Source organism: Hemisphaericaspora subhashii (genome assembly GCF_019202705.1).
Source record: "Hemisphaericaspora subhashii strain CBS 10753 chromosome Unknown scaffold171, whole genome shotgun sequence".
NCBI lineage: Eukaryota > Fungi > Ascomycota > Pichiomycetes > Serinales > Debaryomycetaceae > Hemisphaericaspora > Hemisphaericaspora subhashii.
In genome coordinates this window covers 1-18743 of record NW_026057200.1, presented here as the reverse complement: position 1 = coordinate 18743, position 18743 = coordinate 1, and the positions used below count along the sequence as shown (strand labels likewise).

The 18743-nt window shown below is 34.7% G+C and overlaps 9 protein-coding genes across 9 annotated transcripts; 2 read left to right on the top strand and 7 right to left on the bottom strand. All coding sequences in view use genetic code 12, as the record gives it.

The window, feature by feature from the left end:
• Positions 1-530: 530 nt before the first annotated feature.
• J8A68_000299 (uncharacterized protein) lies at positions 531-996 on the bottom strand (the record flags this gene model as incomplete). The annotated part of the gene is made up of 2 exons (XM_049406825.1): positions 531-793; positions 867-996. 2 exons carry the CDS (start codon positions 994-996, stop codon positions 531-533), a joined length of 393 nt encoding a protein of 130 aa, XP_049266402.1.
• A 1083-nt stretch (positions 997-2079) lies between these two features.
• Positions 2080-2937, top strand: VMA8 (H(+)-transporting V1 sector ATPase subunit D; the record flags this gene model as incomplete). Its single annotated transcript, XM_049406814.1, has 1 exon — positions 2080-2937. The coding sequence occupies one exon, from the start codon at positions 2080-2082 to the stop codon at positions 2935-2937; it is 858 nt and encodes a 285-aa protein (XP_049266401.1).
• Positions 2938-3096: 159 nt separating this feature from the next.
• J8A68_000297 (SDR family oxidoreductase) lies at positions 3097-3972 on the bottom strand (the record flags this gene model as incomplete). The annotated part of the gene is made up of 1 exon (XM_049406803.1): positions 3097-3972. One exon carries the CDS (start codon positions 3970-3972, stop codon positions 3097-3099), a length of 876 nt encoding a protein of 291 aa, XP_049266400.1.
• An 840-nt stretch (positions 3973-4812) lies between these two features.
• J8A68_000296 (SDH1) lies at positions 4813-6741 on the bottom strand (the record flags this gene model as incomplete). Its single annotated transcript, XM_049406790.1, has 1 exon — positions 4813-6741. One exon carries the CDS (start codon positions 6739-6741, stop codon positions 4813-4815), a length of 1929 nt encoding a protein of 642 aa, XP_049266399.1.
• Positions 6742-8033: 1292 nt separating this feature from the next.
• J8A68_000295 (uncharacterized protein) lies at positions 8034-8519 on the bottom strand (the record flags this gene model as incomplete). Its single annotated transcript, XM_049406779.1, has 1 exon — positions 8034-8519. The coding sequence occupies one exon, from the start codon at positions 8517-8519 to the stop codon at positions 8034-8036; it is 486 nt and encodes a 161-aa protein (XP_049266398.1).
• A 669-nt stretch (positions 8520-9188) lies between these two features.
• Positions 9189-11015, bottom strand: J8A68_000294 (alpha-mannosyltransferase; the record flags this gene model as incomplete). Its single annotated transcript, XM_049406768.1, has 1 exon — positions 9189-11015. One exon carries the CDS (start codon positions 11013-11015, stop codon positions 9189-9191), a length of 1827 nt encoding a protein of 608 aa, XP_049266397.1.
• A 1693-nt stretch (positions 11016-12708) lies between these two features.
• J8A68_000293 (uncharacterized protein) lies at positions 12709-15030 on the bottom strand (the record flags this gene model as incomplete). Its single annotated transcript, XM_049406757.1, has 1 exon — positions 12709-15030. The coding sequence occupies one exon, from the start codon at positions 15028-15030 to the stop codon at positions 12709-12711; it is 2322 nt and encodes a 773-aa protein (XP_049266396.1).
• A 538-nt stretch (positions 15031-15568) lies between these two features.
• On the bottom strand, positions 15569-16882 carry J8A68_000292 (F-box protein; the record flags this gene model as incomplete). Its single annotated transcript, XM_049406746.1, has 1 exon — positions 15569-16882. One exon carries the CDS (start codon positions 16880-16882, stop codon positions 15569-15571), a length of 1314 nt encoding a protein of 437 aa, XP_049266395.1.
• An 815-nt stretch (positions 16883-17697) lies between these two features.
• Positions 17698-18743, top strand: J8A68_000291 (uncharacterized protein; the record flags this gene model as incomplete). Its single annotated transcript, XM_049406736.1, has 1 exon — positions 17698-18743. A coding segment is annotated over one exon (1046 nt), but the record flags the coding sequence as incomplete, so codon positions are not given.

The following is an 18743-nucleotide window of genomic DNA, read 5'->3' as shown; positions in this document are numbered from 1 at the left end:
TGGTTGAAGATTTGAATGTTGGTGGTGGTCTTGGAGGTGGAAATTGAATGGAAGCGGTGAAGGTTGGACTTTGATGGTGGTGGTGCATCCTTCACAAATTCTGTTATTGGACGAGTTGTTGGAAGTAGAGGTGGGGGAATTGGTGCAACTAATTCTGCAGCTTTTTTATTTGAAGTAGTATTATTGGTAATAGCATCACCAGGTGGATAGTTATCAATATAATAGCCAATGCCTTTGACTGGATCAAACACAAATTTTCGGAATCTTGAAAGATTTCTCAGGCTTGCTGCCATTAAATCTGAATGCTTTTATACTCCCGTTAGCCATGTTGCAAAAAAACAAACCGCTGATACCTCAAGTTCAATTTATCTAAATCTTCATCTTCATCAATTTATTCCGAAGTTATTCCTGCTAATCAACCTGACCCCACCTACAGAAGATTCTCAGGCTTGCTACCATTGAATCTGAATGCTTTTATACTCCGGTTAACCATGTTGCCAAAAACAAACCGCTGATACCTCAAGTTCAATTTATTCTACTGAATCTTCATCTTGAGTTGTTAATGAATTAATCGTGTCCCTAATTGTCAATTTAGTTTTATCTTCTTCTTTACCGCCGTGATCCAGGTCTTGAATGTACACGATTCTATCATTACCAGCTGAATAAGGTTCTTCTATAGGTTGGGTCAGGTTGGTGGCATCAGCAGGAGTAACTTCGGAATAAATTGGTGAAGATGAAGATTCTGCAGAATAAATTGAACTTAAGTTATCAGCGGTTTGTTTTTGACGAATCTCTTGGGAGATTTGTCTAGCGCCGGCTTGACGCTTGTGGAATAAACCACGAATGGTTCTGTGAACTCGATAAACCAATCAAGAAACTAACCACGAATGAATGGTTTTTGATTGGTTTATCGAGTTCACAGAACTCTTTAAATTTCAACAATTTGGCTTTTTGATTGTTAGATTTGTGGAATTTGTCTAATATATTGCGGAACATAATTGATTGGTGTATTTGTTTATAATAAAGTGAAGAAAGAAAGGAATATAAATAATTTCTGTGGCATTTTCGCAATTAGAGAATTTATGTTTACGACCAAAACTTGCACCCAATTTGTTTTTTTTTTNTCATTTTTTTTTCGTTACTTATATTGATTTAATCTTAGTCAATCTGAATCTTCCTGGATGGAGGATTAAGAGGGTGGCTGATAAGATAAAGCTAAGATACCACGGGTATAATCAATGAACAATTCAACATCAAGAAAACGTCGAATACAAGACCACGATGAATCAGAAGCTACATCAGTTAAGGAGAGTTCCTGAATATTTTACAAGAAAATACAAAGATACTTATTGAATACTGAGAAAGGAATTCATACTGAAAAGATTACCCCAAGATTTTATTCACATCAGGATAAAAAATCCTTCATTAAAAATTCAAGGAATGATTTCCAAATATCAATCAGGGCATCTCCTGGCACGTGCAACAAACTAGTAATCGCTCGTTAGAATATTTTGTTGATATTATGCAATTGATCTTTATGGGATGTATAGTTGAAATGACTGCTGTGATCAAGTAATAGTTTTATATATGTCTGCCATAATTGTTTGGAATGAGGAATGGGTGTAGTTGCTCGATGTAAAATGAAAACTTGCTTAAGGACTGCGATGGAAGCTGCTTGATTAGAATTCAGATAATTTAAATAAGATAACCTAGAAAAATTGGTTATTTACTTATAGCTTCTTCATAAGGAATATCTCCATCTTCTATCAATTTGTCAATACTATAAATATCCAGCATTACTGCTGCGTTTCCAATTAAAACGTAAGATGGGTAATGATATCTTCTCCCGTGGTAAATCTAGAACGAGAAAAAAAAATTGGACCTAACAATCAATCTTAGTTTTTTTTTTTCAGTTGAGAAATATTTCAGTGCGTGTTGGGCCTCCTTGGCTAATTACGACTAAATTTCAATTCATCGTTCAAACCCATTATCGATTGTGTTGATATCACTCAATCAATTGCAATTCCAATAGACATCTACACTTCCCAATACATCCCATAAAGTAAACAACGACGCAAGATGTCAGGTGCAGGTAATCGTGAACAAGTGTTTCCTACTCGTATGACTTTAGGTCTTATGAAGGGGAAATTAAAAGGAGCTCAACAAGGTCATTCTTTATTAAAAAGAAAATCAGAAGCTTTAACCAAAAGATTTAGAGATATCACACAAAGAATTGATGAAGCTAAACGGAAGATGGGTAGAGTTATGCAAACTGCTGCATTTTCATTAGCAGAAGTTCAATATGCTACTGGTGATAATATTGGTTATCAAGTTCAAGAATCAGTTCAAAAAGCAAGATTTCAAGTTAAAGCAAAACAAGAAAATGTTTCTGGGGTTTATTTACCTACTTTTGAAAGTTATATAAATGAAGATATTAATGATTTTAAATTGACTGGATTAGGTAGAGGTGGTCAACAAGTTCAAAGAGCAAAATTGGTTTATACTAAAGCAGTTGAAACTTTGGTTGAATTGGCATCATTACAAACGGCATTTATCATTTTGGATGAAGTTATTAAAGTAACTAATAGAAGAGTTAATGCAATTGAACATGTTATTATTCCAAGAACTGAAAATACCATTTCTTATATTAATTCTGAATTAGATGAATTAGATAGAGAAGAGTTTTATCGATTGAAAAAAGTTCAAGAAAAGAAACAAGAAGCAGCAGCATTATCTGAAGTTGAGGATAAAGAAAGATTAGAAGCTGCTCAAGCTGCCGCTGCGGCAGCTGCCACAAATGGAAAAGCTGGCGATGAAAAGCTTATTAGGAACCTTAATCATATACCCGATGAAGCTGAGATTCAAAAGGAAGTTGAGAAATTGGCCATTGCAGATGACGATATACTTAAAGAGAATGAAGATGACGTTATATTCTAGAATCTATAGCACAAAGTTGATCAAAATATCACCAACTACACCATTGTTTATAAATAATCTAGGTTTGTTTTAATATTGATATGTAAAATAAATCTATAAACCAATCTATAATTGAGAGAGAAAAGAATCACGCACAAGCGTATGAGCGGCAGATAAGAATCATGAGCAAGTGTATCCACCATCAACAACAATATCGGTACCTGTAGTATATGTAGAAGCATTTGAAGCCAAATATAAATAAGCACCAACCAATTCTTGAGTCAGAGCTTCTCTACCCATTGGAATCAATTGCCACCATCTACTCTTAACTTCTGGATCACAAAATTCGGAAATATCAGTAATAATATATCCAGGACTAACACTATTAACTCTTGCAAATGGAGCCCATTCAATGGCTAATGATTTAGCCATATGTCTAACACCAGCTTTTACTGCATTATAAGCGGCTTGGAATTGTGGTACATTCACAATATGACCAGATATCGATGAAGTAACAATAAAACTCCCCTTTCCTTTCCGTTTAAATAATTGCCCAACAGCGTGAGCACAATAATAAACACTATTTAAATCACAATCAACAATCCTTTTCCAACTCTTAAACCCATCATGAACATCCACCATTGGACCAGAAGTCCAAGCAACACCGGCATTAGCAACAAAGATATCAATGGTGCCGAAATCTTGCTCAATCTGATTAATCACTCTTGCAACTTCTTCAGGATCGGTGATGTTACATTTGTAGGCCTGACAACGGATTCCGTATTTTGCTGCTAATTTTGCAGCTTTTTCATCAGCAGGATGAGTATTATACCAAATGGCAACATCAGCACCTGCTTGGGCGTAGGCTTCAGCAACTGCATATCCGATCCCAACTGAAGATCCACTAATAGCGGCGACTTTCAGTTTGAGAGAGAATAAATCAAGGACATTGGTGGGGAGGGTTGGTTGTTGCGTTGGTAAGGGTCCTATTTCAGGATTGATTAATGAAGTTATTTCTTTTGAATTTGAATTCCCGTTTGATTCAAGTTGGGTCATTGCTCTTAAGTATGAAGTGGTGAGTTAAGTTTTCATCATTTTCGTTCGACGACGGTGGAGGACTTGCTGTGGTATTTATACAACATCCGTGTTGAACAATAGCAATTCTAAGGCAAAAATAATAATTTCCTGCATACGGATGATCGTCGTATTGTTCCTATTTTTGGTTTTGGTTTGAAAAGGTGGGGGGCTGATGGCCGATCGTTGGGGATCTCCAATTGGATTCTGTCAATTTTACGATAAATATTCCGAATAGCCAACGGTAAGCATACACAATGCTTTTGTGTTCTTATACATTTTTGTGGTGATAGCGATTTAGTCTCATTGACATTGCCCGCCTTTATCGCGATCGTTCACTTTATAGTCTCGATTTTTCCAGACAACAACGTCGGCAATAAACTCTGCTCATGTCCGTTGGAATCACTCACACAGGTAATTTCTATTCATATATATCACGTAATAATACGCAATAAACAAGGACTTGTAATAATTGAATTACTTTTTAGTATTTGTCAATATCGTGTGTTCAGTTGATACTGTACAGACTCATATTTTCGGCTAATCCGTCCAACAATCCGGCCGAGACAAAAAAAAAGAAATTTTGGCCGGGTAATGACCAAATCATCATTACGTCATTAAGCCTCTCACTAACAACATCACTATGATGTAGTCCTACAGTTAATTATCTCAAGGTTCACAAGTAAACACGAAATAAATATCAATTTTTCATTACATATATAAATAAAAACATAAACATATAAACTATACACTAACTGTCAATAAATAAAAATAAAAGTCCAGCTCCTTTTCTTGTTTTCGTTTCGTGGCGGCGAAGCACTTTTAGTAAACACGAACAGCAGGTGGAACTGGTTTACAATCACTTTCATCCAATGTAGTTTTAACAACATCACGATAATCCAATCTAACTTTATCACCAACATTGGTTTGATAAGATAAAGTATGTTTTCTCCAATTTTCATCATCTCTATTTGGATAATCATCTCTTGCATGAGCACCTCTAGATTCTTTTCTTGCGGCTGCTGAAGTGGCAGTTTGAGTTGCACAAGTTAACAAATTTTGTAATTCAAGAGTTTCAACCATATCTGAATTCCAAATCATCGAGCGATCAGTTGTTTTGACATTGTTGAAAGATTTATCAATTTCGGCAATTTCTTCAACACATTTATCTAATGTATCTTGAGTACGGAAAACGGCACAACCCTTTTGCATAGTCTTTTGCATAGCAAGACGAATGTCGGCGGTTGGGATAGATCCATTTGCATTACGTACTTTATCCAAGTTTTCAATTGAATCATAACCAATATCTTTAGCATGAGTTGGAATTGGAGTATTCTTTTCCAATGAATCTCTAACGGTATGAGAAACTGCACGACCGAAAACAACTAAATCTAATAAGGAATTGGCACCAAGACGATTAGCACCATGAACAGAAGCACATGCAGCTTCACCACAAGCTAATAAACCTGGAACAACTTCATCTTTTCCATTGGCATCCTTCTTCAATACTTCACCCTTCCAATTGGTTGGAATACCACCCATATTATAATGAACAGTAGGTAAAATTGGAATTGGTTCCTTTGTCACATCAACACCAGCGAAAATATGGGCAGTTTCAGAAATACCTGGTAATCTTTCCTTTAATACTGCTGCAGGAATATGACTCAATTGTAAATACATATGATCCTTTTCTGGTCCAACCCCTCTACCTTCATTGATTTCCATAGTAATTGCTCTAGAAACAACATCTCTAGAAGCTAAATCCTTAGCTGATGGGGCATATCTTTCCATAAATCTTTCACCTTCAGAATTAAGCAAGAACCCACCTTCACCTCTAGCACCTTCAGTAATAAGACAACCAGAACCATAAATACCAGAAGGATGGAATTGAACAAATTCCAAATCTTCCAAAGGTAATCCAGCACGAGAAACCATGGCATACCCATCACCAGTACATGTATGAGCAGAAGTACATGAGAAATAAGCACGACCATACCCACCAGTAGCAATGACAGTTCTATTGGCAAAGAATCTATGTAAAGTACCATCTTCTTGATTATAAGCAATAGTACCAACACAAACACCATCTTGCATTAATAAATCCATAGCAAAGAATTCAATAAAGAAATGACAATCGTATCTCAAAGATTGACCATATAAAGAATGTAACAAGGCATGACCAGTACGATCAGCAACAGCACATGTACGATAAGCTTGACCACCTTTTCCATATTCTTTAGATTGACCACCAAAAGCACGTTGATAAATTCTTCCTTCTTCATTTCTTGAAAATGGAACACCATAATTTTCCAATTCATAAATTGATTGTGGTGCTTCCTTGGTCATATAATGAATGGCATCTTGATCACCTAACCAATCTGAACCCTTGACAGTATCATAGAAATGCCAATGCCAATCATCAGCATGCATATTACCCAAGGCAGCATTAATACCACCTTGAGCAGCAACAGTATGGGATCTTGTTGGGAATAATTTGGTAATACAAGCGGTTTTATAACCTTCAGAAGCTAAACCAAAGGCAGCACGCAAACCGGCACCACCGGCACCTACAACCACACAGTCATATTCATGATCAATGACGTGATAGTTTTGGGCCATGTATTTGGCAGAATTGAATTCTTGGCCCTTGATCCCTGAACCAATTGTTTGTGATTTAATGATTGATTGGGAAAAGAATCTATTGGATTGAATTCCAATGGGTTTTATTTGTTTTCTAAGTGCTCTAAGCATTGTCTTGTGTGATGTGTGTTATATGGGATTAGTCGAACGATTGTCGATTGATAAATAAAACAAACAACAAAGGAAGAAGAAGCAGAAAGAAGGAAAAAGAAGTATTGGGAAAAGGGTTGTAAAAAAGTTTAGGGTTTTTTTTTCCTTTTGAGTTGTTTGGTTTGCAAGGGGGGTGGGAGAGATTTTTCGATAATCAGATCATCACTTTAATTAACACACAAAAATGAAAGGACAATGTGCAATCTACGTTTGATTACAAAGCAACTTGGGGTGCTTACAATATGTACACCAAGTCTATATAACTCATAGCCAACTATTATTCCAATACTTAAAGACATTCCAATCAAAGGCTTTTCTCTAATTGGTTTTAATAGTTTCCCAGAATATGTATCAACATTTAATTACGTAATCTTGAATTTAGCGAAATCTTAGTGGCTATTGAGAATTTTTCAAAATTTTTGAATTTGTTTCTGGGGAAGAAGAAAAAAAGGTCGGACAAAGTCGGACTTTTTCTTAAGACAAGACTCACGTGACTTACGGAAAAAGATTAGATTAACTGCTTTGTGCAATCACTTACTAGTCCATACACTATCGTTATTCTAATTATAATTTGATAGAATTGTTTCAGGATAGATGTAGATTGTCATCTTCCAAATCGATATAAATGCCAAATAAAAGATGGCTATTGTAAAAAGTGTTCTTGGAATGCCCATTGAACTGCCTGAAGAACCCCCTTCATCCCTTTTGACGCAGGGAACCAAACAAGGCTTTCGAGTACATGCAACACCTCAACCTTATACAGATGGAATTCCGCCCTACAACTTCAGAACATCTATCTTATTGTTGAGGTTGTGTAATCCCCTTCCATGTAACTTGCCGGTGTTGCCATTCCTGTGTATGTTATAATACATACTTTTATAACGAAAAAAAAAAAGTCAGAGATTTTAAAACTTTGGCTGCAAAAAATTACACATAATTGTTCTTGACAACAAAAAATAATTCAATTTATAATTAGACACATTGACAACATCCAAAGAGCTTGACTACTTTATGAGAGAGATAACTCTACAATAGCAAATGTCCGAGATTACAAACAAGGTTGGTTGATTTATTTATTAATAAATTTATAACAATTATTNAGAGATAACTCTACAATAGCAAATGTCCGAGATTACAAACAAGGTTGGTTGATTTATTTATTAATAAATTTATAACAATTATTGACAACATAAACTAGCGATTGAATAAGATATCAAAACTGGAAATAAGAAAATGAAAATACACAGGCACACTCATGTAGAAAACTTCCCAATTAAAGTAAGTGGAATAGCACCAGCAGGAGCCCCACCATTAGGATACGTCTTAAGAGCATACGTATCTTCCGAAAACACCGACCCCACATTCTTCTCGGCAAACAAAGAACTTGATCCATTGAAAAAAACACATCCATTACCTTTCGCAATTGTGATATTCACCGATAAGGGGGATTTAAAATTCGATACTTCTTGCATGGCCAAGGTTCCATTATCAGTAACAAATAATGAAAATGTATAATCGGATGATCCGTCGGGATAATAATATAAGGCTTCGTGGTTTTTATTATATAAGAATTCGAGATTGAAGCCGAGGTATAAATAAGTAGGATATGGTGCTTGAAGATCGGTATGGGCGTAGATTCCTTGACCGTTGATGGTTGGGTTGTCTGAGTGGACGTTTAGGATAACGTATGCAAGTGTTGAAGTAATGAATAATGTGAATGTGGTTAATAAGGAAAACATTTTGTTTGGTAGCGTAGATTTTTCTCTAAACAGAACTAGATTGGGCTGAGATAAATGGGCAAACTTCATCTCTATTTATACGCCTAGGAAGGCTACTTATATCCGTTTGTGTTTCTTATTTATATCATTATGTCCGATGATCTTAAAATAGTTGAACGTTTGATTCTAATTATATCGTTTGATGTTGACGTTTCTTAAGAGGGGAAGAACAATAAAGGGGGGGAGTTGGAAATCATCACTTGAATATAACGGCTTCTAAGCCTTCCCAGGGAATCTTTGCGAACAGCTAGAATTCTTCAGTTCATAGGTGGATAGTCAAGCACAGTGGTATTGACTGCTGGAAGAGAGAGACGGCCCTACATCACCCTACAGGACGTAGCTTGAGAGCCCTCCTTGTCAGCCCTTTGATGATTTTCTAAGCCCCTTCATTCTGTAATTATAATTGAGAAAACAAACGCAAATGTATAACCTAAATATAATTACTTTTTCCATGCATGGATTGGTCCCAAGTTAAAAATAACTCAAATATTAAAAAACTAGTCATCAATTACAGGTTTATAATTCTACGAACAGAAGACTACATTTTGACAGATGTCAAGACGACTTTTAAAAAATAAATGACATTATCCTCTTACATTCTCTATAAATCTACAAAATTGAGCTGACCGTTTACTTTTTCTCAGTTTCCTTTAACCATTCAATGGTATTCCTAATATATGTACAAATTTTATCCATATTTTGATCCTTAAATATACTAAATTTCACTTTTTGTTGACAGGCAATTTCTTCAATAGTTTCCCATCTTGTTCTTTCAAAATCAAGTACTTTTTCTTTTCCATCGGATCCTGGTAATTTTATCTTAAAATTTGAATAAAATCTTACTTTCATTCTATTTGCTTCCAAATCACTTATACTTTCATCTTTGATATAACTAGCGGGATCGATTTTTTTCATATTACAATGTAAAGTAAACACAGGAACCTTATTATCCCCACTAAATTGATCTTTTGCAGCTTTGTCCCAATTCTTACCCTTTTCACGATATTCTTTTTCAATTCTAAGATAAGTTTGATAATCTTCTTCTGGATCTTTTTGCGCCATTGTCATTCCATGATATCCATTATCAAAATATCCATAGGTATGAATATATGATTTAACTTGATAATACTCCTTGTCACAGACATGAGCGGCGGCGGCAAATGTATCTTTATCACCTTCTCCAAGTGCACCTAAACTGAATAATTTGTAATAAAGTGCGGGACCAAAAAGATTGTAATATAATGTCATCAAGACAACTTTCCCATGGGTACCTTTATTAATCATGACTTGTCCTGATTCAGTAGATAAATCAGCCAATGTTCCCTTTAGGTCATTAAACTTGGTATTTTCTTCTTCTTCAGGGGTTAATTCTTGAGGAATAACCAAGGGGAATCTACCATCTCTAACTTTTTCAGTTAAAGAATATGGTTTGCCAATAATATCATGCCATTCTGGACTCATTGTTCTTTGCCAATAATCTGGCCATAATACCATTCCATTTGCTTTATATACTTTTGATTCAAATAATCTATCAGGAGCTTGCACTGGAACATTATCTGAATCTAATAATAACGTATGTTGAAAACTTGACATGGCTAATGCCACGGCTTTGAATTGATAACTGGCAAAATCCCATTCTTTAACCACATCAACACCAAATCTATCTTGAACAACAATACATTTTGCATTATATTTAGGTAATAGATTTTCACAAAAATCTTGTTCACGATTAAAATCTTCAATTTTGGGGATAATTAATTCAACGGGTAATTCACATCCAATTTTTCTTAATTGTAATATTTGAATATATGCCATCCAGGAGAAGAATCCTCCACCAATTGTAACTATCCCCTTTGATTCTGGTTCATATACTGAATCAGGTATTTTATCTGGTAATGAATTAAAAATATTTCTATGATGTTGTTTTAACATTTCAATATCTTTAATTATTGATTTTGATAAGAAAGTTTTTCTTGTCTTTTCTTTTGGATTATATTGGTTTTCTTTAGAAGTCAATTTAATCAAGGGGAAATCATCTTTTTCAAATTTATAAATTGAAAATATATTAAAAATTGATTCCCAAAAATCTTTTGGTGTGGTTTTCTTTGGTGGTGGTGGAGTAGTAGTACCTGGTAATTTGGTATTGGTGGGTGCACTAACAGTGTTAGATGGAACTACTACTGCTGCGACTTGTCCTTCTTCTTTATCGTCCTCATATTCTTCAGCGGAATAATCATCAATTGATCCGGAATGTGTGCTGTGAGTTGATGCGTCATTAGATGATACATATTGATGCACACTATTTATAGGACTAGTAGACGTATAATCTAAAAGATATGATACTTCAAATAAGAATAACATAAATATAGCAATGACTAATGGAACTTTAATGGCTCTGAATGAAAGAATCTTTCTTCCACTTATTTTCCTTGAAGAGTTATTAAATGGAGGAAGCATTGTGTGGGTATGTGATACCTGAGTACTAATAGTAGGATAATAATAATAATAATATAAGTAATAACAACAACAGTTAATTGAAAGGTAGATCCTTGCGGCTAAAGGCTTTAATTAAAGGGAAGCTTGGATTTCTTATCAAAAAAGAGGAAGAAGAAAGATTTTTAAATAAAATTAGAATTTAAGAAATTTATCAAATGTAAATAAAGGGAGCAAGCAAGTAAGGGGAAGAAGAAGAAGAAGAATAAGAAGAAGCCCCCAAGGCTGATCTCAAAATAGTAAGGGGCTTAGCAATGTAAATAAAAATAATTGAATTCACCACACATTCTTTAGCTATTGTTTATAATAATACATTGTATATTTTAATTTCATCTTATTTTTGTGTGTGTATGCACGTTTCTCTATTTTTATTTTTTATTTTTTAATTTTGCAATTTTATTTTTATTTCCCGTAAATAATGATGATGTATGAAATATCTGCAACCAGATTTTAAATGCTTATTCCAGTGGATTGCTGTCTGAGACAAAGTATTCACAACTCTATTTCTAGTTGCTATCTCAAAATCTCATCAATACTACCAGTAGTACTTCTTTTCCTCACACTCATTCATCAGTTAGTGTGCTATGTAGTGGCGAATTGACACACACGTGTGTTTCACATTATCTCAATATAATACCCAGAATTCTATTAATAACAAAAACTTCAATGGAACAAAAAAATTAGAAAACAATGCGATATTTTTTTTTTCACTTCACATAAGACAAACACATCTTAATATTTTTTACGCGATATGACTTAAAATTTTATAGTAAAGGTAAGATTATGCGTGAATAGGATAAACAATATTCATTGCAACAGTAAAAAAGAAACCGTTTTCCTGCATGTATTACAAAATATTTCTTTTTAAGTAACACACACAAAAAATATTCTTGGTTACTAAAAAAAGAATTTTCATTTTTATTTATAGAATAAATATTCAATTTAGAGTTGCAAAAAACATTATTTAGGTTTATTATGTGCTAATTGACTGACGCGTCATGAGTTTTGTATCGTGTTTTGTTGTTTTTACCGGTATAATTGGGTTGACTTTTAGTTAATAATTCTAAGGATCTGGTGCCCTCTTTATTTTGATTGTTAACGTTAAGTACTTGTTGTATTATCGATCTTCTTTGATAGCTTCCTGAGCTATTCTGCAATAATGATCAATAAGAGTATTATAGTTATTTGAGTTGTCACACAAAAACAATAATATAATGTAATATAATAAAAACTCGTTAGTTAAAGAATAGAATCTAAATAATAAAGTAAAATAAGAAATAAAGTAGTTTATATATCGTTTCTTAATATAATTCATAAACTCTGTTCACCTGATATGAAACTTAAAATCGAGAAACAACAGTTTCAATTCGAGAATGATAGACAGGAACAAAAGCCTCTATTATCTAATCGCGAGACATTAATCGCAAATTGACGACACTTGTTGCTGTTATCTTATCTCGGTGCTATCTACTTTTTTTTTGGCTTGGGCAGGGTCGGGTAAGATCTCTAACCCGGCCCTAACAGGATCTGGCAGATACATGATGGATCCACATATATAATGCCAATTATCATTCAACATAAAATACTTTTACATTCATTAAATTATTACATTAAAAATGTTTTTACAAATCAACCTATAAATAGAAATGTACATTTTTCAACCGATTGTCGTAAACCTAGGAGATGGAGCCGCTGAACTCATAGTAGTACTTGGAACACTAGTCAACCAATTCTCAAACGATTCCATCTGAGCTGGAGTTAATCTACTGGTAATCATAGCATATACTTCCCTAGGATCATTAGTTTCCAATTCCATATCAGAAAATGGAAATATATTCTCATTGTGATTCTGACCATTGCTACTACTACTATTACTACTACTACCAGCAGGATGATATCCATCTCCACCACCAAATACTTCATCGGTTAATTTATGGATAAAATCATTATGAGTAAATGTGTCTTTAAATCTCGAATATGGAGAATTTGAATCATCACTATCCAATTCTTCAAAATATCCCAATGGTCTAGGCACCGAGAAATTATTAACCATTGTTTCAATCCTACGATAAAGATCAGTAGGTAATGTTACTTCAGTTTTAAATTTCGCCACGAGTGTAAAAATGGAATTCATGGCATCTTGAACCGGTAATGGATTAAAACTTTCTCCTTTGATTAGGGATAGATCATTAATTGAATCGGCTAATCCATGAGCGATTTCTAATAATTTCACCACAACCCCGGGTCCATTGGATTCAAATGCGAATATTGGAAGATTGCTTACTGAACTTAAGAAATCATAGGCGATGGTTTTGGGATAGGCGAGACTTAAACAATTAGTTTCATCATCCGGGTTATTATGTGGATATTGATCGCTGTTTATATCATTCTGACGGAGCAATCCATTTTTGTATGCGATATGCCAAGTTAAGGATTTCATCCAATGTTTGGATAGGAGGATGTTAACTTTTTGAATATCAGAAATGAAATTCACTACTTTGATAGCATCTAATCTTTTGTCAACATCGACTAACCAACTTTCAGTAGGGACGGTGTTTGGATCATGTAAGAAATTTTGTAAATACTCAAGATTATTGGATAATTTCTTTAATTTTGCCATTTTATCGAAAAATGATCTATCAGGTACTGAAAATAATTTTAATAATTCCGTGAATCCAGTTAATAAATCCGGATATTCTTCATCTTCCAATGTTGGGAATGGAATACAAGCATCCAATATCACCGGTAATCCATCTTCAATACACATATATCGTTCAGTAATCATTAACATATAATACATTTTTCTTAATTGGTGAGATTCCTGTATTGACATGGTCATATAGGTATTTGGATCATGAAGTTCCAATATCTGAGCAATTGAAATCGCTTCTCGTAAATATAACATGGCAAGTTTGGTTCCATCTGGAGTATTTATATAATATTCATAAAGAAACAAAGAAACTATCATAACATTAACATCTGGTTTTAATTTATGATTAAATTCTTCACGGGCGCGAACACATTCTTTAATACACAATTCGGCATTGATCCCATTTTGGATTAATTTAGCATGTTCAGTTAAAAATGTCACCTGTTTAGAGATCGCTCCACATATTGATAATGCTTGTGTATATACTATTGAACCTTCTAGATCCATATGAGAAAAATCACCAGTTGCAATTAATTTGGAAATTAAATTACTTATATTAATCACCGGCCAAATTCCATAAAACATCTTATGATAAATATCAAGATATTTCAAAATAATCTCAAGGGGATAATTAAATATTAGAATCTGAGCTTCAGTGGGTGATACTTTGATTGATTCAGGGGATGAAGGTAATGATGATGATGCTAAAGATGCCAATAGCGGTGAATCGGTAGTGGTTGCAGTAGGTGGTGATGGTTCTTTATTATAAAAGGGGTTCTTTTTGGGTTGATACGAGGGGCCAGCTGATGATGGTTCATATTGACTTGATGCCACTGAGGTTCTCTGTGATGACATGGCAGCATCTTCAAACAAAGTCCTAGATGTCCCATTTGTTGCCATCGATACTGAAGCTTGTACAAAGGACATAGGTGGAGGTTGGAACGATCCCATGGGGGGATGTTCTAGGATATACTGCTGCTGTTGTTGAGGTGGTGAGATCATAGGTTGGTTCATGGGCAGGGTGAAATCATTCTGAGGTTGTGCTGACGCTTCATAATCGTCGTATCTGGGAGATTCTTTCTCCGTATCAGTTGTACCTCGTTTCTTTCTCTTCCCCTTGGGACCACTCTTCTTTTTGATTCTGTTATTGGTACATTCGACTCCCCTCTTGATACAACCTAAACAAGGTCTGACTTCAGAACAACGTATTCTTCTTACTGAACATAAGTCGCAGGGCGTGGTATATTTTGATCTTTTTCCGGTTCTAACAGTATTTGGGCTGCCAGTATTGATACTGCTAGTAACACTTCCTACGTAACCGTTGTCCATTATTTGATTATTTGATGCTTAATTACAAGATAGTAAGTAAAGATAGAAAGTATTAGAAATCAAAAACAGCGCCGTATGTCCTTTTTAAAAAAGCTTTCGAATGTTTTTAAAAAAAGCTGAATAATAAATCTGTCACTAAACAATGAAGATAGTGCAGTTGGCCCCCTCCTTTCTAATTTCCCATTACATTCCCATTATTAATTGAATTGATCAAAAATACGTGATTGTTTGTTCCACAAAATTTATCTCATGGCCCATTGTTCTTATTAAAAAGAAATTTAAATTAATAATTAGTTTAGTTACGCAGAAAAAATTTAATGGTCAAATAATTAAATAAATGCGATGGAATGCCCCAATATCTGAGATTCTGCAATTGATTGTCTAATTTAGACGAAAATCTTAGTAAAGAATCTATATGTGCATCTATATACACCTACAAGCATGATCGGTTATAACAAGTTTTCGCCTTGTTGTACAACTACGATAACCGAGTATATAGCCTTAATAGGCTTACTATTCTAAATGCCTACAAACTTTTTTAGTAAGGGCATATCGTGGGATGAAACTCAACAGGGACAAACTCAAAACGAGGGGTTTCATCTCTTCGGAAGACTCGCAATGCTTCCCGGTCGAATATGACAAATTCAAGTTTAGAAAAACGGAAAAGGTTCCATTCGAGCTGCTTGACCTTTTCTTTTGCTTTTGACGGCTCTTTCGGGACAATGCTTTGAAAGTACGGACTGGCTGAAATAATTCTCAACGAGCCAGCATGACGTAATGCCTCAACTTGGAATGAATCAATCGAACGAGCAGGAACTGACAAGTATGTTAATGAATCTTTTGGCAAAGCTTGAGCAAATCGGCACATTATGGATGCGTCATGGGTTATGTACAACTTTCGGAGACTTTTGAAACGAGGGGCAATTTTAACAATTTCTTCCAGAACTTTCAGAAGATCTAAAGAAGTGATCTTGGCCACGTCGAAACACCCACAAAAATCATAAATATCGAATGACAGTAGTTGACGAATTTTCACCTCCCTTGCAGAAATCTTGGGAAGACCCTCTAAACTTTGGATATGCTCCAAATAAAGACTTCTCAAGTTGGGATACTTCTTCAACTCATAAGAGTAGTCGATATCTGGATGCCTGGTGACTATCAAATCTCTCACATGTTCTCTAGTTGGGTCCTTCTTAGTCGTAGGACCGAGTAAATGGTGCATGGTTATGAAAGGATTATCAGGACAGTTGAACATCCAACGCTGAACATTGTCTTTCCAATATCTTCTAAGCACCACCTGACTTCCGGGAAATGCATTTGAAACCATTTGCAAATAACTTACACCCAAAAATTTATCATTGGGGAAGAATATAGCTTTACATGATGGAAGCTTGACTTTCTCTTCGATCATTCTTTCAAAGTTTTCCATTTGGATATGGGTGAAATCAGTATAGTGCAGCACATAATAATCTTTAGGAATGAGTCTCTTCTGGCCAAAGTAAACATATATTGTAGAATATAATCGAGTACGTGTCACCTCTTTAAACCGCTTACTAGTTAAGCTTAACAGAATAGCATCAATTTGATTCAAGTTCCCCAATATTTTGATCAATACAGAATCTGGAAGATCTTTAAGTGATACCCTCTTCCGAATTCTTGGCTTTTCAACAGTCAATTCTAATGGGAATATGCTTGGAAACTTCGCCAGATCGAATACCACTCGTTCATTTGAGGCAATTTCAACTCCATTGTAAATCGAGGTGGGGTTTATAATTTTAGCATCCTTAAGGGATGGAGCTTCTGATTCATCGTGGTCTTGTATTCGACGTTTTCTTGATGTTGAATTGTTCATTGTTTATACCCGTGGTATCTTAGCTTTATCTTATCAACCACCCTCTTAATCCTCCATCCAGGATGATTCAGATTGAATAAGATTAAATCAATATAAGTAACGAAAAAAAAAATGAAAGAGAGATAGAGTTCAGTTTATTTTTTTTTAAGCTGGTATCCAAATTCCAAGTTTACAACTTCATCTGAGAATGGCAATGACAAGTGATGCCACCAATTCAATTCAACATAAGGGGTTGATGTGGGTTAGTGTGACTGTTATCGTTCAAGTGAAATATTGATTGGAATTTGACTCAGTTAGGTTTTATTTTTTACATGTCGTGGTAAATCAAACTCACCAGAGTTTTTAACTGTCATATGTCCCATTTAGGATTTAAAAAAATGCATCGACGGGGGGGTTGGCATATACCTTCTAAGCTGGTATCTGAGTCAGATATGACAATGCATTGGCAAAATGTACTGAATCCTGGGAAACACGTCCTTATGGGATTTGGATCCGGCCTAGATTAAAGAGCAAGATTATTGGCAATAAGTTTGTAAAGGGGATTTAGAGACTATTACTGGTAACGATCCTATCAAGGTTGCCCCCTTGATGGATTTTAGACGTAGGGTAGAAGAAGCAAGTTACAGTTTGCAATCCAGTTCTGATTCATGTGTAAGTAAAATCTGATTGATAAAATATTCTTAGTGGGGGGAAAAAAACAAATTGGGTGCAAGTTTTGGTCGTAAACATAAATTCTCTAATTGCGAAAAAACCACAGAAATCCAAGTTTATTCTTTCTTTTTCAATTTATACACAAACAAACAACTCAAACCAATATGTTTTCCAAAATCTCCAACCAATTTCACAAATTTCACAAGTCAGACAATTCAAAAGTCAAATTGTTGAAACTCAGAGAGTTCTGTGAACTCAATAAACCAATGAAGAAACAGTATATTCGTGGTTTATTCCACAAGCGTCAAGCCGGCGCTAGACAAATCTCCCAAGAGATTCGTCAAAAAAGAAACGTTGACACCTTTTATGCTATTGAATATTCATCGACATCAATTTATTCAGAAGTTATTCCAGCTGAAGCCACCAACCTGACCCATTCTTCCGCAAGTAATGATAAAGATAAATCTAAAAAGAAACTTAAGGAAACGATCAAATCGTTGAAAACTCAAACCTTGAAGATTGCTAACCTTATTATCAATGCATTCGGAGTCAAAAGCAGGAACCCCATTTACGCTATTGAATATTCATCGTTATCAATTCATTCAGAAGTTATTCCAGCTGAAGCCACCAACCTGACCCATTCTTCCGCAAGTAATGATAAAGATAAATCTAAAAAGAAACTTAAGGAAACGATCAAATCGTTGAAAACTCAAACCTTGAAGATTGCTAACCTTATTATAAATGCATTCGGAGTCAAAAGCAGGAACCCCAAAAGATCTTTCAAACTCTTGAGATTCCGGATGTTAGTTTCTGATCCAATAAAAGACACAAGTTATTTCGTGGACATTTATCCACCGAGTGACACTATTGTCAAGACTAGAATACATTTTGGTATTTTTCAAGAAAAATTTGAAACGTTTTGCAAAGAAACGAATCGGGAACCTTTTGAAGAAACAGCTTCTTTTATTTATATATTCCCTAACAAAGAAGAAGAGAAACCACATTTGTCAATTAGAGAAAAAATTGTTTCGAGTTTTAGAAAATTTGTGGTTCATCTCATCAAACGCATTCACTATTATATTAATATCTACCTACCTGGTGAAACTACTACCAATAGTACTACTATAAAGAAAAAAGCTACAGAATTAGTTGCACCGATTCCCCCACCTCCACCTCCACAACCAACTCCTCCAATAACAGAATTTGTGAA